General features: G+C 36.4%; 2 protein-coding genes across 3 annotated transcripts in view; one reads left to right on the plus strand and one right to left on the minus strand.

Moving 5' to 3' along the window:
* Positions 1 to 18,519, plus strand: part of LOC126767921 (putative cysteine proteinase CG12163) — a 42,644-nt gene extending 24,125 nt beyond the window's left edge. Inside the window, exons 2-7 of one of the 2 annotated variants that reach the window (XM_050485709.1) lie at positions 5,443 to 6,378; positions 14,464 to 14,591; positions 14,658 to 15,046; positions 15,248 to 15,596; positions 15,694 to 15,872; positions 17,818 to 18,519. In XM_050485709.1, coding sequence (XP_050341666.1) covers positions 5,443 to 6,378; positions 14,464 to 14,591; positions 14,658 to 15,046; positions 15,248 to 15,596; positions 15,694 to 15,872; positions 17,818 to 18,083 — 2,247 coding nt within the window. In that variant the 3' untranslated portion in view covers positions 18,084 to 18,519. The remainder of the gene's footprint in view (positions 1 to 5,442; positions 6,379 to 14,463; positions 14,592 to 14,657; positions 15,047 to 15,247; positions 15,597 to 15,693; positions 15,873 to 17,817) is intronic. The other variant, XM_050485710.1, reaches the window with a different exon arrangement.
* Positions 18,492 to 22,103, minus strand: LOC126767929 (tetratricopeptide repeat protein 30 homolog). Its single transcript, XM_050485730.1, has 9 exons — positions 21,953 to 22,103; positions 21,704 to 21,882; positions 21,282 to 21,640; positions 21,018 to 21,185; positions 20,678 to 20,949; positions 19,739 to 19,935; positions 19,461 to 19,671; positions 19,014 to 19,395; positions 18,492 to 18,683 (listed from the first exon to the last, which is right to left on the minus strand). Exons 1-9 carry the CDS (start codon positions 22,010 to 22,012, stop codon positions 18,553 to 18,555), a joined length of 1,959 nt encoding a protein of 652 aa, XP_050341687.1. The 5' UTR covers positions 22,013 to 22,103; the 3' UTR covers positions 18,492 to 18,552.
* Positions 22,104 to 23,077: the final 974 nt, after the last annotated feature.

Consider the following 23,077-nt stretch of genomic DNA (forward strand, 5'->3'; position numbering starts at 1 on the left):
AATGGAGAGCTGTATAGATCGATGGTAAGCAACTTTTTATGGCCACAATTGGTAGAAGTTGATCTTGACAACATCTGGTTGCAACAAGGCGGGTCTACGTGCCACACAGCACCTGCAACAACCGAATTATTGCGAGAAAAGTTTGGAGATTCGATTATTTCAAGAAATCGTGACATTGAATGGCCTCCAAGAAGTTGTGATTTAACACCATTAGACTACTTCTTGTAGCGTCATTTGAAGTCATCGGTCTTTAGCCATAAACCAGACTCTCTTCAGGCTTTAGAAGTCAATACTGATTGCTATATTCATGACATACGACTTGATTTAACATAAAAAGTACTCGAAAATTAGAAGACCATTTCAATGATATTATATTCAGAAAAACTATTTAAATTTCCTTAACAATTGGTGTGTTTTTTAAATAAATCACATCACTTTTATTGACAAATCTGTATATATTTTGTATATATTGTTATGGTCTTCGAAATTTTCTTTTGGGTGTTACAAACATCGTGGCATTACTCACCAGAATGGATAAAAGCGATACTCGCAAAGTAATGATTAGAATTGGGTTCAAACATTTCTCAATTGCATTATAACATCATTGAAAAATCTGGTTCCATACGAAACTTTTTCGCCCTTTCTTACTTTATTTTTGTGTTCATTGTATACTATTTAAAGCTTTTGAGCTTTTTGCTTGAACTGTAATAAGCAGTAATCGTGAGTGAAGTTTGCTGTTGTTTTTATCTTTTTGTGAAACTTTGATATGCAACTCTCGTATATCCGTGCATTATGATATACAGGCCTTCCGGTGCGTGGTGCATCTTCGACCAACTAGCGAAAATACCGCAAGACTTTTTTGACAATCCTTTATGTACATATGTATGTATGTACATATGATATAATACATTATATTAGATTAATTATCACTTTAGGTGAAATTAATTAATTTGTGGACGCAATTGAGTTTTCGCCAATTAAATGTGTAGATTATAGCGAGCATTTTCAAAATGTCCATTAAAATGGACAGATTACTATTATATTACAAACTATTTTACACAAAAACACTTTACAGTTATTTTTAAATGAAATTTATAACGATGCATCTGTATTTAACGCATTTCTATACAAAGCTTCCCTTGACTCTTTGTGTGTATATATGTACATACATATGTGCTGAATGCGCTGACAGCTCGTAAATGAAGCGCCTCTGTTCATAATTATTTACTTTTTTTCCTTATTTCTGTTTTGCATTTCCCGTTTTGTTTTAATAAATTATTACCAGCCTTACCGCAAAGCTTATCATACATACTTATGTACAACTGTAACGCAAATGTCCACCAGCAAACTTTGGTGAGCCACATCCATACTTGCATACAGCCATACATACATACATATGTATGTATTACAAATATACATATTTTATGTGAATTGCTTTTGTTTGCTAATTTTTATTTTCAACTAATTCCATTTGCAAATACAATTTTGCAATGAAATGCATTTCTGGCCGCCATGGAAATTTCAGTATTGCAGTGCAAATTCCAATGATTATATAATATGTTCAGTGAATTCTCTCGAATGCATTTAACTGACATACAGTTTACTACTTTCCATTGTTAACTATTCATTTTTATATGTTGCCTACAATTGTTTGTATGTATGTAAGTATATATGTATGTACACATTTCACAAGTTATGTGTTAAATAATACATACATACATTTAAATGTATACATATATACATATGTATGCTCATATGCTAATATATCTACGAGTATATTATATTTATAATGTATTTGTATGCTAGCATATACAGTTTTGGACAAAACTAGAGCATAATCCTGGTGGAATTTTCAAAATTACGCCAAATGATAAATAACACTTTGGGATTTGCCGATAATGCTTGGTTCACTATCCGTTATATTTCTACTTTTTTCTAAATGAACAGGATATATTAAGGGGGGGTAAGGTTTGTTTCGTCGAAAAAAGACCTTTTTTCGTGAATTTTTTTAGAAAAAATTATTGCTGTAGGTTTATTTTACTTATTATTATATGAAAGTACAACATTTGAAGGATACTTAAAAAAAGTTGTATCGAAAAATAGCGAGGAATAACTTATAAGTAAGTATATCTCTGCAGGCACCTCGAAAAAAGTTTTTGTGCGGTGACCAGCCTACAGCATCACTGGATCATCTGAAACCAAAAAATTAAAATGCTTTCTTTAGTTTATTAGTTTATCTTTCAATTGACGTCGAGTTTTTTTTTTAATTTTTCAATTTTTGGTACCATTTTCAAGCCAAAATGACGATTTTGGACGAAAAAATCGTCCTATTTGTTATTGTAAAATTCTTAGAAATTAAAATTTTTGGAAAAACTCGACGTCATTCGAGAGCTATATATATGTATATGTAGAATATTTGTACAAAATTTCAAAACGATCGATGCAGTAGTTTTTTCTGTAGGCTGGTCACCGACTTTAAAAATGACATATTTGGGAAAATCGATTCAAAGTTTTGTACACTCAGCGCAGGTAGTTAGAGATACCGTTATTCAACCTGCTGTAACTTCGTTAGTTTTTCTCCGAATGACCTAAAACTTTAACACAATATTCTTGAGATGTTGATGGTTCAGAAAAAAAACATAAAAAAAAATGGAAAAAAAAGTTGTCAAACCTTACCCCCCCTTAAATTTGCGACGAAGTTTGTAACACCCTTAAGGAAATGTCGGAGACCCTGTAAAATGCTTATATATATGGTACATATAAATGGTATATGCTAAATATAAATGATTAGCTTGATGAACTGAGTCGATTTAGCCATGACCGTCTATCTGTCTATATGCAAACAAGTGCCTTAATATTTTAGATATTGATCTGAAATTTTGCACCCGTCATTAACTCATCAAGAAGCTGCTCAATTGTTGGAACGGCCGATATCGGACCACTATTACATATGGCTGCCATACAACTCAACGATCGGAATTAAGTGCTGGTATGGAAAACTTTTTTACTTGACGAGATTTCTTGACAAAATTTCCAACAATGGTTGTTGTTTAAGACAATGATGCAATCTCCAAATAGTATGTTCATATAGAATCGCTATAACATATAGCAGTCATACAAACTGACCGATCAAAGTTCTTGTAAGGAATCTTTTGAATTTGTTAAGGGTATTATAGCTTGAGGTTTTTTTTTGTTTTATTTAAGAAAAACAGCAATTTCAAAACCAGGGTGCTTTAATTTTGTCCAATACTATATATATATATCCATGTATCAAAAGCACACATTAGTAAAATTGCTTAAATCCTTTCAGCTAAATGGAGAATAGCAAACATGTGCACGCATTTACTTATATACATAAACACATTTGGGTATACATATGTTAGTTAGATAATTACAGCACACTTTAGCATAGGTGGCTCATTATATTAAATATTTTATTATAGAAAACTTGAAATATTTATATTGGAGTTGTATGATTTTGCACAGTTTTTCGCAATTAATGGAGTTACGATATAATGGAAATTCGTGGATTGCTTTGAATCCATTTTCAACTATTCCAGAGCGGTGAAATCAATGCAACGTAGGTTGCTATATATATTTCTGACCTAATAATGTAAATAGGCATATTTATCAACGAAGATAGTTTTTTTTTTTTTTTTATTTTTTTTAATTTTTTATAATTTTTTTAAATTTTTTTTGTCGATTGCTGTTTTGTTTCGGGCTCATACGCATAGATCCATGATTCGTCACCAGTGACGATCTTATAAACGTCTTTTGAAGCACCGCGATCGTATTTTTACAGCATTTCTTTACACCAATCCACACGAGCCTTTTTTTGAGCGATTGTCAAATTGTGCGGGATCCAACGAGAACAAACCTTTTTTACGGCCAGGTGTTCATGCAATATCGAATGTATGCGGGTGGGAGAAATGCATAGGCATGTCTCTATCTGAAGGTATGTTACATGACGGTCTTGCATTATCAATTCACGTACGGCATCGATGTTTTCTGGCACAACGGCTGTTTTTGGATGACCTTCACGGAATTCGTCTTTGAGCGAGCGTCGGCCAGGATTGAATTCGTTGTACCAGTTTTTCACAGTGCTATAGGATGGTGCTTCATAGCCATACAAAGATTTTAGTTCATCGATGCACTCTTGTCGTGATAATCCACGTCGAAAGTTGTGAAAAATGATCGCACGAAAATGTTCACGAGTTAATTCCATTTTTTTGGCCGAGATGAATTTTTTAATTCCTTGTAAATAAAACAATTCACGATTAAATGACAAAACGTTCTGAGTGATGTTATGCTAAAAAATGTCAAACTTTCTAATGGAAATGTCCGATTGCACCTGGCAACACTTAGTGTTGCCCTAGGCCAGAATATATATATAAACCTTTATTAGCCCTAGAAATATGACGCTATTTTATAACACTGGAAAGATAATGGTGTATCTTCTTTTAAAAGATTTTAAAAATGTCAAAGTTTTTAAAATTATTCATTTTTTCACTGAATGCATTCATTTTCAGTATTATATAAACGTAAGTCTTGTATCGTAAATATGAGCATGCTATTTCGACATATCGTTATTTTACTAGTGTTAATACGAACCAGAAACCTCGCAATGCTTTAAAGAAGAGCACATGTTTTCGACAAAATTTTATTTAATATTCTTTATAGTTGCCATCGAGTGACTTTTCCAACTTCTCGATATCATTTTTGGTTATAATAGACCTTTGTTTTTGCAACTACGTCTTCATCGAAGTTAAATTTCTCGAGAGAGCATCCTTTTGAATTCTAAAAGCAGAAAAATGAAGTCATTTGAAGCTGAATGTATGCAATTTTGCCATGCTTTCTATTTATTTATTGTTATCCCCCATTAGATTCCATTCCGCCTGATGTGAGTTAATAAGTAATCATTTGGTTGGGAAATGTCATTAATATATTATTTAATATATTCACTCACCGCCTTCATAAATAATGTTATGTGTATGTATTTAAAATGCCGCTTTGTAACTAAAAATATTCATAAACGCTAAATAATTCATACGTATTTTAATTGGGTTTCGGTGTGACGCTTGGTAAAGTTTTACTACAAACATAAAAAGCATTCATCACTTGGTATGAGACAGCACACAAATACACGCACGCCTTCACCCACACACACACCCACGAACGCACATACACATACACTTTAGCAGCTAAAGCTTGTCTTGCCCTAACCTATTTATGCACAAATCGTGCTTAAATCCAACTACATAGCCACCACGTTTATACCTCTGTATTTCTCTTGTCTTTCGTCTATGTTTGTGCATATGTACGTTAATTTGGTGTGTGGTGTTTTAATTGGAATAAATCAATCAATCAACGAATCCTTGAATGAATCAATCAACAAAAACGTCCAACCAACTATTGTCTTCCATCCGCTGCCGCTTTGTATAGGAGCTACTACGTCGGCCTGCTGTCGTTGAGGAGCCAGTGAAGAGAGTGCACGTACTGAATCCCGGCGAACGTGAGTACCTCTCACCGAATCTGATTGGTGTGCAGAATATCGCAATGACTTTCCTGCCGCTTACTATGAATTTTGTCAATATTATTGATGCATTTCGCGAAATTGTCGACGGTGTGCGCTACGAAATTGTGCTCAACGCCGTCGATACGAAAGCGAAGGATGCCGATGTGGTGTGCCGACTGGTGATAATTGAAAGGCCCTGGTTGCGCACCGAATGGGGTGACAAAGTGCGTGAATTGCGCACCACCAACTGCACCAGCGAGGATGACACACTCACCGATCAGGCGGCGCGCAGCAAGGCGCTTAACGATAAGTACACGAGGAATGCGCTCTTCAATGGCGGCACACGAAATGAGCTGACCGACGATGAAATGTCCAAATTGGAATCACAAATTCTACCGATGCCATTCGCCACGAATGATTTGAAGCGACGCGATGCAACAACGAGCACCACTACCACTTCCACAACAACAACAGCGCCAACCTCAATCTCCACTGCCGCCACAACGTCAGAACAATTAAGCACTGAAGCGACAGCGCGCAATGAGGATACGACCGCAGCAGCCGAAGCGGCAACTACGTCAGCGGCGGCTGACGTGAATGATGAAGATAACGCAGAGTCCACATCGCCATTACCAGTGCTCACACAAGACGAAATGAAGTGGTTGGATGACTTTCTATCGGTGGGCGCACTTAGCTTTGAGCAAACGCAACGTGAAAGGCAGGAAGCCGAGCAGCAGTCAGCTGCTGGTGATAGTAGTAATGATGGCGTTAGTGAGAATGCGGCGAGTAATTATGTGCAGCAGCAGCAGCAGCAGCCTCAGCAGGAGCTGGTGGAGTCTGAAGGCGAGGTGGCAACAGAACAGGTAAATAGCGCGCCCACAAAATTATCACGGTACCCACAGCTTGTGCCAGCTTGCGCACTGTTTTAAAAGTAAGCCTCGGCAACGAGCAGCGTGCTCATCATTGAAAATGCATTAATTAAAATTTTACTTGTCCCTGCACACACACACTCACTCGTATCTCTCTCCAACTGTCTCTATTAAATGCGCCTCGATTTGTCCGTAGTCCTTTTCCTTTTTTAATACAATATGTATCCTCATAATTATATATACGAGGGCGGTTTATAAGCACAAACTTAGTATACAACAGAAAAATTAAGATTTTGGAAAATCGCTCTTTTATCCCGATATATTTCCCCAACTTCATTAAATGGTCTAAAAAACGCTTTTTGGAGGTTTGAACTATATATTTTTGGGTGTTTCCGAGATCTCTGGTGTTAACCAGATCGATACTAAGGCGAGGGGCACAAAATTACGTGGAAAAAAACTCGATTTGCTCTTAAACAACATCAAATACTGTCACTTTTGCGCTTATCGTCAGAACTGATGGAACCCATATCTCACGTATCTTCAATCGGCAGTCTGCCAATACGTTATATTTTGTGGTAACCGTCAGCATTCAAGGGTTGTTTGATTCCACACAAAAACAAGAATCGAATGACCGGCCAAAATTGCTCTTTTCCCGATTTAAAAAAAGGACGATCGATTTCATAAATGGTCAAAACAAAACTACGAGTCCGATTCGACGGAAATTCTATTTTTCTGTCCGGGAGAATGTACTACACATTAGTACTTAGCGGCGCCGAGTACACGTTAGTTATCGCATCACCTCGTACGTGTCCCCAACTGCCTCTACTTGAAACGCCGCGTCTTCTCCGTAATCCTTTCCTCTTCCCCTTTTGTACACACTTGGTAAACTGTAGGTAGCTTTGTATTCTCTGTGATTATTATGTGTGTATTTGTCGTTTAATATCTGGTTTTGGCTACGCCGTCAAAATTTCGTAGTTTCAATTATAAAATTACGCTCCCCTCTTCCCCAAAGTATTGTAATTGTCGTCAATGTTGTGTGGTTTTTTAGTCTACTTTTTGTTTTTGTCTTTCGTATATTGTGCGCTATTTGTTTTGTGGCTTTTCGCTTGGGTTTTTAATGTTTACGTCCTTGTTGAAACACATTGTTTTGTATACATATATATGTATCCCTATATATAAATATGACATATGTAGACAGATATTTGTATGCATGTATGCACATATGTGCCCTCAAATTACGAAAGTGTGAATCTCTGCTTCATTTAATGAAATCATCACACATTTGTATGCCTCCTTTTGCACTTACTATACATTCCTCACTTCCCTCAAGCTATCAGTGCCACCGGGTTTTGCCACAAAATCAACCAGCAACACGCTGACGCTTTCAACAGTACTCGTAATGCGACCGCTTCTCTTTTGATTTATCCACAATTTTAATTACTCTTACGTGCATATATGCGCCTTCGACCCCGAGTAATTTCTATGTTTGTACGCAAAAAGGGCTTATGTCGAATATGTTGACTGCTAGTCATAGACAGTTCAGTTTAAATTTTAGGTTCATTTATTCGAATGAAAATGGTTTATAACTCTTATGTATTTCCTTACAACAATCAAAATTTCGAATTTAGTTCAAGTAAATTAGATAGAGAACGTTTGCGATGCATCACCGTAGTTCTCCCTTAACTCGACTTAAGATTATTTTACTTGCGCCAATAAAACTGCTCGAGCATTTTAGTTACATTTAAGCGCTAATGGTAGGCAGAGCGCGAAGCTCGCCTTTTAAGCTTTTGGTTCGAGTTATTATGTTTCATGGTTCACTGTTATATTATAAATACATGACTCAAAGAGTTAAAAGGTGAGCCTTTGTGCTAAAGTATGTACTTTCATCAAGCATACAAGCTTGAATGCCTTTTAGTATGTGAAATTAAAACTCTTTTCAAAAATATTTTTTAATTTTATTTGTTTGAATTTTTAAATTGATTATTTGAGTCATTTGTCAAAATGGTTAGCATAGCCATTAAGTTGATTTCATGATGAAATACATATACGTAAGTACAAATATAGATCTTTTAGCTGAAGAGTTTTCAGTCTCACATAATCACAAGATCTAAGCAAATGATAACTTAATATACAAGTATAATTGTCTCCGAATTCTAATTCATTTATCAAAATTTACTTTGACTAAAGGTCTGCCAGCATCGGTTGTCTGCAGAATTTTTGTACTATAATAGAAAGCATGGAAATATTTTTGTAAATATATGGAAGCTTAAATAGATATCTCTGTAAATGAAAAAGTTGGCTTAGTTACACCATTTTCATCACAAGAAGAACTTGGCCGATTTTGATGAGCTCTGATTTGTTGAATTTGTCGCAATCATTCAGTCTTAAAATAAAAATAAATTTGAATTGCTTTTAGTCTATCCTTGACCGTGACGTCCAATCGATCTAAGAACGCAGAGTAATCTTGTTTCTTCATTGTTTTACCACTATCGTGATAGTCACGCAATTATTGCCATGTAAATCCCAAAAAATTACGATTACAACATTGTGGTTTCAAGCGCTGTGGTACGTTATGATATATCCATGTTTCATACATACAGCTCCCATTCGCGTTTTTAGCCAAGTGAGGCTTCCCCCTTGTGTGACGTTTGAAGCTTGAACGATGTTTTTGTTGCAGCACTCTTTCAGCTGTTCTGAGTTTTGGGTTCGACTTCGAGTCATCTCCCGAAGTCTTTCTTCTTTAGTGCCAGGCCTGCCATTTATTTAAACATAAACAGTTGCGAAATTAGCTCGTCAACCATTTCTACTGTGTGTTGCCCAAGTTACGAAATGCCGCATTTCTGCCGCAAAAGAGAGGCCTTAAATCGAAGTAACAGTGAAATGCTCGGGAATGCATTCTTCAAACTCCTGCGTCTGCAATTTAATTTTAATATCATGTAGTTTTAAAATGTCTTTATTGCCCCCACAGTGAGCATGAGCCGACATGACGACACCAGGAGCTGCTGTCCTGTCGTGTTTTCCGTTTTACAATACAAATTTAAGCTTGTATGTAGTTCGTGCTTCTTGTTTCTGCTTATTGAGTGTGTTCTTTACTTGTTTTGTTTGTATTAAAATATGTTATACGTTAACAGTCCCTTAAATGGGTACAAAGATCAAAGCTTTAAATGCATTCGACTTGTTGTTTTTGGAATTTTAACTACCAGTGCACTCGTCTAGAGATTAAGCGGTCTTTATACCTGTATATGAATTTGTACGTGTTTTTTGCTTTAATCACTTTTTAAATTGTTGGATCTAAAGCTCTTAATTCTAGTACGAGTATAATCCGTTCTGAGTTTGTAGAAGCCCATTTAATACTGTTTGGCTTGATTACTAATCAAAGCTCCCAAAAGTATTAAAACAAATTTTTAACTTAAACGTTAGCTAGAATACCCTTATAAAATTCCATACAAGAACTTAATTTTTATCGGCCAGTTTATATGGCAGCTATATGCTATAGTTATAGTCGTGCGATTTAAAAAATTTTAAATGCCAGCATTTTTCTGGCCAATATTCTATACCAAATTTTGAGAAAATATCTTGTTGAATTAAAAAGTTGTTCATACAAGGACTTGATCATCACTTCAAATGCGACAACTACGTTTATTAACGCACCCATTAATCCAAAAGTAAGCTTCATCGCTGAACAAAATTGTATTGTGACGATTTGCAAACGTTACTCCGGAGCAAATCGGTTCATTAAGAAATGGTAAACCAAACTGGGTATAAATCAAGTAACAGCTGGCAGAAGTACCAACTCCGAAAAAAGTATTGCCTCATTGAAAACTCATAAAAAACACCCGTTGTGTCTAAAATGCAAGACGACTATTAAGCTTTTATATACCGATCCTGTAAATCTTCTTCTTTTTTTACTGGCCCAGTAAATACCACATTTAAATTCAGCCAGCGATATTTGACTCGAAATTCCTGTACTTTTATAAAACACTATCATATGGTATTTAGTAATAAGACATTTTCATGTTGTTATATAGAATTAGGTTTTTGTATTACTTCTGTAATTAGTACTATTTTATTTTAATAATTTCTTTAATAATAATCAATTTCGGTTTGATAATTTTTGAAGTCATTTAAGGTTAAATATATTCACATGTGCTACATGCCCTTATTTACACTCTTGTGTGCATTCCCTGATCTTATTATGTTGATTTTAGGGAAATATCACAATAAGCCTTTGTCTCTTCAACTATTTGTTAACTTAATGTGTATGTGTATATATGAGTGTGTAGGTTTACCGATGCCTGTCAACATCAATCAATTCATTGTCGATTTTCCTAGTTGAATTGTTGGTTTGTTGGATTTCCAATTGTCAGGTAGATGCCAGAGTAAATACAAACATATATATGGAGGTAATTTAATCATTTATTCAGGCATCTGAATATATTTGGCATTCGATTCTTTTGCCCCTAAGTCGGCGTTCATTAGAAATTCCGCTTTTCATGCAATGAAGCCGAGTTGTGTAAACAAATACATAGGTTATGTGCATATATGTACGAGTATATGCATTTATTCAACTGTGCCCTGCTGACAAAACAACTGAGTTTCATTTTGTGTCATATTTAAGGATTAATTTTGAGGTCTAAAATCATGTTTTCAATATTTATAGCGGGATTCTGTAACCAGTCTCTAGTCTCTATTTGAGACATTTTGAGGTAAAGTCTCAATTTGTGACTAGTTACTATTCACTAAACAGTCTCTAGCGTTAGTCTCAAAATATTGCCCCAAATTTGAGACCTGATAGTTAGCCGGTCACAAAACTAAAAAGAACTCATGTCTGCCATTTTGGATATGCTTAATAGAGATCATCATAGATATTAATCGATTGTCGTTTTTTATATTTTGTAAGCAAATCAAAACAAAGGTTAAAAATATATCAATTTTACATAAACTTAGAAAATATTATGAAACAAAGTCAACATATTTTTTATTTTTATCGATAATTCTGTTTTTTGACTATGTTATAGATAATTTAATATTTGTTATCGACATATTTATTTTCATTCAAGTGTAAAAACTTCTCTGAATAATGAAATGTAATAGATTTCGTGACTGTCACTTACAGAATAGCAAAATCGTCTCAAGTCTCAAAAATTGTCTCTAACTTGAAATCTCAAACTTGAGACTTGAGACTGTATCACAGTACAGAATCGCACGGTTATTTTTATAGATATAAGAAATGAACCAAATACAGTTTGGCACTTGTTATTTTATCGATTCTTCGATTTTAGTTACAAACAATACCTGACTTAACTGTTCCTAATACTTGACTTAACTGTCCTAATACAGTCGGGCCTACACAACAGGAAGCAACCTGGACTTACATATATGCGGCGCAGGGCTCTCAACTCGCTAGCATTCATAATCTTATTTTACATTTATGGTAGATTACTTAAACTATTGTTTTTTGAATGGAATTCTTAAAATTACACCAGCATTACTGAGCAATTATAACCCGTTTCAGAGATTCAGTTGTATTTTCATTACAATTATGGTTGAAAACTATACTACATCCCCATTTTACTAATACACATACATACAAAAGTTATATGGGAGCTAAGGGAAGTATGGACACGATTCAACCCATTTTTAATAAACAGAATTACTCTTATCAGGAAAGGACAGACGCACTTTTTTTTAAATTTTCAGCACACAGACGCCCCTTGCTACTGCAATCCTCTGTGCCAAATTTCAGTTCTGCACAGGTGAACAAAACTGTTATACTCTTTAGCAACATGTTGCAAGAGTATAATAAAAATCATGTTGTATGTTTATACATAAATAATTTGTTTTGTCTAAACCGGTCTTTATCCTTTTATTGCAAAACTTGTATTTGACTGGAATATAGAATATTTATTTAATAATGACACCTTTTACGTCTGTTTATTTATTTCTCAGTTATTTGTTTTACATTTACTTATTTTATATGCGTTATACATATGTGCCGTACATATGTATAATAATATTATTTATATAACCAGCACACATGTTTTGTTTGCAAATTTCAAAATTTCATGACTCACATTTTGCAAGCATCTTTTGAGACGAATTACTGTGTGTCAAAAAATTATTGTTAGCCATGAGCAAAGCAATTGCAAACAACAACTCTTCAATTGAGTAATGAACCAGAAATAATTCTTACGTCAAAAAACCCCAAAATACGCATTCATCGATCGTAGAAATTTGCATTGGAATTATTTAAACGTGAGGAATTAATGAAATTTTTAGTAGTAAAAAGGCAATGAAGCGGAAATTTCATAAATGTTGCAAACATTTATCATACATACATACATACATATGTATACTAATAATCGCAATTTCAAGTTTTTTATCCGTAACAGGCTTCACTCGGTTCATTGTTTTCGGCCTGTAAGGAATTTAGTAAATGATCATGAATAGTTTATTCGCCTGGTGCAGAGCACGCATATGTCCTAAACATTTCTCATCAAGTCACGTTCTGGCATGAATACGTGAAGTACACATTGACATCTTTCATTTTCAAAAGACCAAAACTTTCGTTATACAAAATGCTACATTTCACGCATCAGTTGTCAACAGCTTTGAGGGTTGGGTCAAACTACAAAGCAATACCCTCGGGTTACGAACGATTCGAGTATATTTCAAATATGCGAAATTTTCACGGAAAAGAAGGTCTTGGCGTGGTTAGGCAACTATAGTGAGATTTTAAATTAACAATTATTAAAACATCAGCATTCCACATAATTTTTCTATTCTACAGTTCTTCGTGAGAAAATTAATTTAATATTTAAATCAAACCTGCAATGACCCTCTTTTATGTGATTCTCTGTTTTGCATATTGAAACTCGACGAGGCCCGGAAGATTTTATATGAGTCCTTACCTGAAATGGCCGATTGTATCTAAAATTTGTTCCATCTGTATCTTAGTCTTATTTAAATTCCGTTCTTTTGTGACCGAACGATAAAAGAGTACTCTCTTAAGTAACAATGAATGAAGGAGGTGATGTCCTCCCTCGTATTTTTTTTGGAAGTTCAACGTGGTTTGAGTAATAAGCGCCTTCGAAAGTAGTATTGCAAAATTAAAAAATATTCATAAGGCATTTTCACTGAACTTCCTGCTTCCTCTTATATAATTAAATCTTGAATCAACTCTAGGAAAAATCTCTTGAAATGTCAACTACAAACTAAGTGAAACAAATGATTGACAACTGCGATATTAAAATTCTTGTCAAATAACTTAAGGGCTCAGTAGGGTAATCTGGCCTGTTTTTTGACATTTTTTTTCATAGACGTTTTTATTCTACAATAGAACTTTTTTTCACATATCATGAGGTATATCGTGGAGTGTATAAACAATTTGTTTAGGAATTTTTTGATGACATCTGTCGGAGAAATGGCTGCGTGAATGAGATGCGTTTTTTCACTGGCGGACACGATTTCTCATGTTTGGATCATCTGAAACACAAATTTGTTCTTAAAAAGTACGTGAATGGTTATCATCCCTACTAGAATCATGAAAAAATGTTGATAAATAAAAAAGTAATTAACGTTTTTTTTTTTTTTTAATTTTTCCCCATGTTTTTTTACATAAATTTTGTCATAACATTGTCAATAAATTATAAAACATTATGTAGGAACGACGGCCAGGCGTTTTGTGAACATTAAAAATTTTAAATCAAATTAAGCAAATCGGTTCAGTAGTTCGACCGGAATCATGTCCGCCAGTTCAAAAAAGTGTGTTTGAGGAAAACGCGTTTAAAGTTTGAGGTACTGGTGTGTACTGTGCCAGGTGTGCACTCCGAGCGCTCCGAACGTCGAGCGGTATTATTATTTTTGGGTCTTTTTCGAAACCTTTCAATAGTAAAGTGGGTTTCTACATTAATTCTAAGCGTATAAGGGAACAGAAAATGCAAAAAAAAAAAACAAAATGTTGAAAAAAGATTTCCCTAAGTTTTAACAAATTAAGCAATAATTGAAACATCTACAATAACTGTTTAATATTCAATTAACTACTAAAATATTTTTACTTTTCAATTTGTTTAATTTCAGGTGCATGCTCGTGCCAAACGTAGCTCTAATCTAGTTGGTGGTGCTAAGACATTGGACAAAAAGGATGCCGAGCAACGTCTGCAGGCGTCACTTGACAAACTTGCTGCCGGCGATGGTCCCAATTACAGGTGATTCTCCATATTCACTTCCATATAACTCCCACATTCTAAAGAAAAATCTATGTTAATTTGCAGGATTTCAAAGGTCTATTCGGCCACCACACAGGTGGTTTCGGGCACATTGACGAAAATCGATGTAGAGCTCTTCAATGAGAATGATGAGAAGGAACGCTGCACCGTCAAGATTTGGGCACAACCATGGTTGCCCAATGGCTATGAGGTGACCTTTGACTGCCCCAATAAGGAATTGGTGAAACGGCGCCACAGTCGCTCGGTAGAGCAGCTGGAAAAGAAGACACACAAGAAACGCAATCACCACAGTTTGGACAAAACCGAGCATTTATTTAGCAAATTCCAAATTAAATACAATCGCCGCTATCACACCGCAATGGAGCATCAAATGCGTTTGCGTATTTTCAAACAGAACTTGGAAATTATCAAAGAATTGAATCGTAATGAGATGGGTAAGCGAGAAACTACAAATATACTTGCTATATACATATATATATCTACATTTGTATGTGCAACTCGTCCAAGTCTAGGCAAAAGTTTCACTTCCGTGGCTTGGAACGTGCGCTATCAAATACTTAATATCCTCCTTTTTTGTGTTTACTCTTGCTTCTTTATTCACATTCCCAACCGTCTGCTGTTCTCTACACTCACAGGTAGCGCCAAGTATGGCATTACAGAATTCGCTGACTTAACTAGCACGGAATACAAACAACGTACTGGCCTGTGGCAACGCTCCGAGGATAAGCCAAGCAAGAATGCGCCAGCTGTGATTCCCAATATTGAGTTGCCAAAGGAATTTGATTGGCGAGAGAAGGGTGTCATTTCGAAGGTGAAGAATCAGGGTATGTGCGGTTCGTGTTGGGCCTTCAGTGTGACGGGCAATGTCGAGGGCTTGCATGCAGTGAAGACGGGCAAATTGGAGGAATACTCTGAGCAGGAGTTGCTTGATTGCGACACAAGTGATTCGGCCTGCAATGGGGGTTTGATGGACAATGCCTACGAGTAAGTGTGCTTGTTACTGCAAATGTCTTCACTCTTCACTTTGTAATAGCATACATACATACATATATATTTATATATTATATTCTTTAAATTGCAGAGCGATAGAGCATATTGGTGGCTTGGAATTGGAATCCGATTACCCGTATGAGGGACGCAAAGACCAGTGTAAATTCAGCAAGTCAAAAGTACATGTCAAGGTCAAGGGTGGTGTTGATTTGCCAAAGAATGAGACCGCCATCGCACAATGGCTGATTGCCAATGGACCCATTTCAATTGGTGAGTAGATGGAGTGTTAAGTATTATATTACCGTTATTATAATTAATCAGTGCTCTGTATGAATTTGATCAGTATACTCGTAAGAACGGCGCTGTGTTATATCCGTTTTAACGAGGTATAGTGCATTCCATAACTCCGATGTGGGTTGGATACTATACAGTTGGCAGCAAAATAAATATTAACGCAACAATTCGGGAGAATGCATATAGTATTTGGTCACAACACGCGGACAATTCCCGATTACAGAGGAGACTTAGAGTAGCAAGCGCATCAAATCGATGTTTTAGTGCTCAACAATTTCAGTCGATGTGTGAGAGCTAGCATTTTCATGGTGAAGAGTGATCCTTTTTCACCGGTTGGTTTTCCTGATTTCTTGAAAGACAACTGGCAACAAATGATTGTGTACCACTCAGATTTTATTGTTCTGCGTTGTTTCAGTGGTATGGTTGCGATATGTCGAGTGTTTCCAAAAAAACGGGCAACTATTTGCTTGGAAGTGGCTCATCTCACCCCAGACATATGCGTAAATCCATAATTCGTGACCTGTCACGATGTCATACACGGTATGTTCCAAAGTATACAGGACTTTTTGAATCTAGCGCCCCCTGATGGCGCCATCTATGTATGTGCCGATTGATGCGTTAGAATCTGCTATCTTTACCGATTGTCCAGTGATAATTTCATTACATTTCATTGATTGGAAGTGAAGTTATTGCGTTTAAAGTGTCAGTATGTATGTGTTATCGATGTGAAAATGAGCTTCGAACAAAGATTAAATTTTGTTTTAAAATTAGTAAAACTTTTACCGAAACGTTTCAATTGAAACAAGTTTATGGCGATGATTGCCTATCCCGTAGCAGAGTGCACGAGTGGTTTCAACGTTTTCAAAGTGGTCGTGAGAACATAAATGACGATCAACATGTGGGCCAATCAAAATCCATGATCACCAAAAATTCCATCGAAACTGTGCGTGAATTCATCAAAAATCAGCCGAAATCATCATTGAAATTCATGAAAATGGAATTGAACATCTCCAAAACATCGATTTATCGCATTTTGACCGAACATTTGGGCTTACGAAAGGTGTGTGCACGGTTAGTTCCGCACAAATTGACTGACGACCAAAAATTGCTCAGAATCCAACATTCGAACGACATTATTAAAGTGGTTTATTTGACCAAAAATCACATTTTAACCATTAACCACTCCACGTATTCACCTGATATGGCACCGTGCGACTCCTTCCTTTTCATCGTCTTAAATTTAATTAAGTTCATCTATGCCCTCTTGATGAATTAATCCTCGTCGAAAGTTGTAAAACAAAATCGAGCAAAAAAGTTGTCGGCTTAATTCCATTTTTTGTCGAGAAGAATATATTAAGTGACTGTAAACAACACAAATAGTGCTCGTATGTCAAAACGTTCTGAGTGTTCATACCATTAAAAATGTCAAGCTTTATGATAAAATTGTGATTTTCCATATTGCAACACTACTGTTGCCAAATTCCGGGATGCCAACCAACCTACGTATAGCGTTCACGATATTCATTATTGATCAAACCAAAAAAATGCTAGGTCATTGAAAGGATCATTTGATCATCAGTCGACTAATCATTGCAGCAAATTCGAAAAATGCTGTTTCGAGAAAAAACAAAAATAAACTGGACTAAGGGGTTACACTTTGAAAACCACAAAATATCTTTGAAATGTTCTTTTAAAACGTTAGTGTGTTTTTTTTTTTAAGGTATAAACTATAAAAAAATTAATAATTAAATTTTAAAAAATTTCACTCAAGGAATGCCGCCTTTAAATTAACGATTTTTGATTTCTCATTGATTGAAAAGAAAGCCGTGACACTTTTATACCAACACTGATTAGCTTAAAAAGTGTGCACAATATTTTGTATTTTTGTTTTCATTTTAATTAAAACTACTCTCTATTGTAGGTATTAACGCCAATGCTATGCAGTTCTATCGCGGCGGTGTCTCTCACCCCTGGAAGGCATTGTGTTCTAAAAAGAATCTCGACCATGGCGTACTTATTGTCGGCTATGGTGTCTCGGACTATCCTATGTTCAAGAAAACATTGCCCTACTGGATTGTGAAGAATTCATGGGGACCCAAATGGGGCGAACAAGGCTACTATCGCGTCTACCGCGGCGATAATACCTGTGGTGTCAGCGAAATGGCCTCATCGGCAGTGCTGGAGTAAAACGATTTAAACGCGAGCAAGCAGTTCATATAAGATTATTCACAAATAAGTGAATAAGTTAAAAAAATGCAATAATTAGTTTTTTTAGTAAATGCTCACACATTAATCATAAAATTAATACGAACAAAATAACCCTAAATTAAAAATATTGGCAAAAGTCATACCTAAACAAAAATAATTAATAAAATGTTTTGCGATGTAAATTTTCATGGCCAAAATGCAAATAATCATAAACAAAATATTTTATAAAACAAAAAAAAAAAAAAAACATTTTATAATTATACTCATCACGACTAATATTTAAATACAATATTTTTACCGATCTATTAAGTTGATATATTTTGTAATGTAATCGTTTAATTATACATATACATATATATTATATGAGAACATACATATATACAAATAAATAAACGTTCTTGTAGAAGTAAATACATACGAAACAACTTTATAATTTATAAATTTTAATTCACTGTTCATATTCGCTCAGTTTAATCAACAGTAGACGCAGCTTTCTTGCTTCCAAGCCGATGGTTAAGGGTTCAGCAGGCACTTCGTCAGTGGCGGTATAGATGTTGGCGGGTGTGAAGAGGCCGTAAACTGAAATATTAGTCATTAAAAGATAATAATAAAACAATTTTAACCGCTAGTGCTAGCTTAAATTAAGGAGTGGGCTTAGTCTTTTTTAAACAATACGTCTGGATCATAAAAAGATGCAATTATTATTCAAATTATATCAAAATGTTAATATTCAAATTTTTATATACTCAGATACAGGTTTAATTAAGTCTAATAAAAATTCTCAGATTATATTGTTAGGGTTAGAACTTTTTCCAGGGCTCTCAGACTGACGTAACCTCTTAGAACCTTGAGGCTGTGGTATGCTTAAAATATACAAAAGCCACTCAAGCGTTATTATAAAAACCTCACCTTCACAAGATTTCAAGAAATTCAGCACCTCCTGCACCGCCGGATATGGCAGAATAATATTCTGTTTCGCCATACCTGTGAGTAGACCCAACACACAACGCTTCACATGCAGCCAAGTGTCTGCATAGAGACGAGCACCATTGCCGCCATCCAAAGCGTGCGCAATGCGCGACAAACCGAATTCATAATTGGATTTTGCACAATACAGGGTGCCCACAACTAGATTAACTATGCACAAATGATGATACTGCTTGCCCATGTTGCCCTTCAACTCTTCGGCTTTCTCCACTTTGCGCATCAGCTCCTCGGCTTCTTCATTTTGAAAGGTCATTATGTATGAGACGCAGAGATTTGCTAAAACCGCCGCGGGAACTGACATTATCTGCATGAGAATGGCATATTAAAGTAACAACACTTAATACCTAAACTATAAATGTTTGCTCTTACGTCGTCATTGTGCTGTCGCACGATCGGCTCATAGAATGCTGCGGACTCTTTGTACTTGTCGCCCTGCATGAAGAGCACGTGACCGGCATTGAGACGCCAAACGGAGTTCTCCGAACAGAATTCAGCACTGGCGCGGAACTCACGCTCGGCGCCGACAAAGTCGTCATCACGCCAGTAAATCCATGCGCGTGCCAACACAACCGGCATGTAACTGTGTTGTGGTAAATATGATATATTTCATTTCATTTTTATAAAAATAATAAATGTAAATTACTCACAGTTCCAAAGCGTTCTCATAGTCTTGCAGGGCACTGCGTAGCGCCAGCTGATCGGTGGTGCCGCGCATCTCTTGCACTTTGGCAGCCAGACTGCGTAGCTTGCCCGCTAAGCTCGAGGCTAGGACTCCTAATTTTTTCTCTGCCAATTCCGAAGAGGTTTGTGCAGTTATCAAGGCGTCGAGCAGCTCATAGAGATACTGGTTTCATACAAGAGAAAAGGAAAGTAAAAGGAGAGATTTTCAAAACGATATTTGCCAACAAAAACACCTGGAATCGGACTCCAACATTACAAAATAATTTTCTCTGAACTTTTTATTGCGTCTAAATATAATTATATAATTAGCCACTTAAACATCTTCTAGATGTTTGGACAAACAATAGATCTCAAAATTAAAGACATTATTGACATTATAAGAAAATTCTAACTCGTTTCACAGCTTCTTCTTTACGAGTATTAATAGTGTTCAGCGTTTAATAATTGAGATAGAACAAATCTTGTTATGTGGTCGAGGTTACAAGAACAGTTATCAAGTTCTAGGAATCGTTTTTTAATCGAAAAGTCACCAAAAATATACGATATATTAATGGGTGTTATAAGTCTCTTTTTGTCTATAGCAGCACTGAATACGTCATTGAACGAATGATTATCTCCATCTCTCTAACAATATCTCTCCAACCATGCACTGATTGCTGTCCTTGAATCAGGTATCGAATTTTGATTATTTTCTAATAACTGTGTTCTATTGTGCTTATATCTGACATGATTGCTAAAACCTTTAATAGTTTAGAAGCCATAAAGCTCCATAAATGCATACAATTTTTAGAGCAATTCAAACTGCGTCGAAGTACTAATTTGTCCAATTATCGATTAAATCTAATTATAGTCAGTGAAGCCACACTTTTTCATTGAATATTGAATATTGCTACCGTTTTAAATACCTGTGACAGATATTTATAGGTTAGATCCGTATGCTCCGCCAATATATCGGCGGCCATTTCGTACATTTCATGTTTACAACAAATCAATAAGATATTTGCAAAAGTCTCCTTCGGACAGGCTGGTGGTCCAAGCTGCAAAAGAAACGCCAATTTGCGCAAACCGGCTACCGGACCTTTCGGATCGGTCAATGCCATATTATGCAATGTAACCGGATCTAATTCACTCTCGGAGCGTGGCGGCAAATCCAACAGCGAATCGTGTGCAGCATCCACTAAGAAATTACACAAAAAATAGAGAATATGAACAACAACACTAACACAGCTGTAATTGAATACGTACAATTGCCATCCTGATACTCGATAGCCGCTTTCAAGTTCAACGCCTGTGTTATGCCCGACATGGCCATCGTAATTGGATTGCCGACACTGCGCGCACTGCCGTCGGTATCGATTTGCGCGCCAATGCCCAACTCCGGATGGTTGCGTATGCCGCGGTCCACAATCTCCGCTTTCAGTGCGAAAGTGCAAAATAAGAGGCAAAACGATAAAACAAGCAATTTAGTTTTAATTCCAATTTTCCCCGCACTTGCCGTTCTGTACTCACTAGTATATTCCACGGCCTGTGTCTTTTCCTTCTTGTGAAAATGCGATAATGCCAAATTGTATGCCACCAGCGGATTAAAACCGCCCACCTTCAAAGCGTTCGAGAAACGCTGCACCGCCTTCTCAAATTGGTCGGCATGAAAAAGTAGACAGCCTTCATCGTTGAGTGTTTCCGCATTGCCGGCGGCACGTTGATTCAAAACACTCTGCGCGCCCGCAAAGTCCTCACTGGAGTAGAGTATGGCGCTCTGTAGTTGTAGGCAGGATTCCCGCAGTCCTTCGTGTTCGCTGATTTGCTTTAAGGCGCGCAGTGCATCCCCGAAAATACCCGCCTGGTAAAGCGATTGTGCATAGTAAAATCTGAAATTGATTTTGGAAGTTCATTAGCAGGTCCTGGACCAATTGAAGTACTATTGCACTTACTTATATTTCGCTTCCTTAGGCACCAGCGTGCACAATTGTTCATAGCAAGTCGCGGCCTCTTCATATTTCTGCGCGTGATAGTAGCAGTAGCCCAGCGTAGAGAGACCCGCTCTGGTGTTGGCCGCCTCACCGAAACTTACCATGCACTCGATCACATCATCGTAGCGTTTGTCTTTTATCTACGGCCCCAAATAACACAGAAAATGTTTTATTGAGTCTCTTGATAGACACAATCAAAATAATTTTTACCAAATTGTAGATGGTTCGCGTTATATGACCTTCCCTTAAGATTATGCCTTGATGCAGCATTATTAACACAATTTATTTTGCCTAGTGCTATATATTTTGTAATATTAAGATTAATAGTTGGTTTATTAAAAAAAAATATTATTTCAATCGTGACCTTTCCAAGCTCTAATGTGTACCTATAAAACAATATGTGAAAATGTACCGGTCACTCAGATCGTTTGTTTACTGTCCTTCTTGGTTTCCTTGGTTACTAGCCACATTTATGTGACGCCAAGTTTTCATAACAAACCCCTTTGCTTATCATACAAAGCATGTACATATGTATACCATAGTTCAACTAATTTTTGTTCGGAATGGAATAATCGAACTGAATTATACAATACGTATCGGGATTACATATACGATGATATCGCAAAACTATTGTGAGGCTTTTGAGATCATTGGTCGTATTCAATTTTATCATTTTTCTTTAGCATTTTTTATACCCTGAAATATAGGTTTTGGCAGTGAACGAGGACAAGACGAAATATCTCCAGTCATCAAACAAACAGTCGTCGCACTCGCGACTTGGCTCTCACGTCACTGTTGACAACATCCGGTGTGTTTTACGTCGGTACCTGCTGATGACAGCCTTGCTTCACGGCGCTTAAAAGCCCAACGGATCAAAACAATGCGTTGATCAGCGCCCTGAGAATGCTAAGCATTTTCAGTACCAATTGGTAGTGTGGCATGGACACACTAACCACCTTGTTCGGGTACCAGAATTAAGTCTCCGGTCAGACCTCGTAGCCGAAGCTACTACCAGTTGAGCATCCATACGGCTCTGGACTGGTGGCCAGGATATTAGTCGTCTCTTACGATAGGCATGCCTTACCACGGGTTCCCCCCCGAACCCAAGGGGGTCACTGTTGACAGTCACAACTTTGAAGTTGTAGATAGTTTCGTATATTTGGGAACCAGCACGTTGAACAGTTTTCGAGAGAAAAGTTTTCGATGAACAAAAGCCAAACACTATAAAGATTTGACATCAACTGATGAGTCGCTAGTTTTGCGAAAGATTTATGGTGGCTAGGTCAAGTTGTCCGAAATGACGAAAACACTCCAGCTCTGAAAGTATTCGACGCA

This window comes from Bactrocera neohumeralis, chromosome 2 (genome assembly GCF_024586455.1).
Source record: "Bactrocera neohumeralis isolate Rockhampton chromosome 2, APGP_CSIRO_Bneo_wtdbg2-racon-allhic-juicebox.fasta_v2, whole genome shotgun sequence".
Taxonomy (NCBI): Eukaryota; Metazoa; Arthropoda; class Insecta; order Diptera; family Tephritidae; genus Bactrocera; species Bactrocera neohumeralis.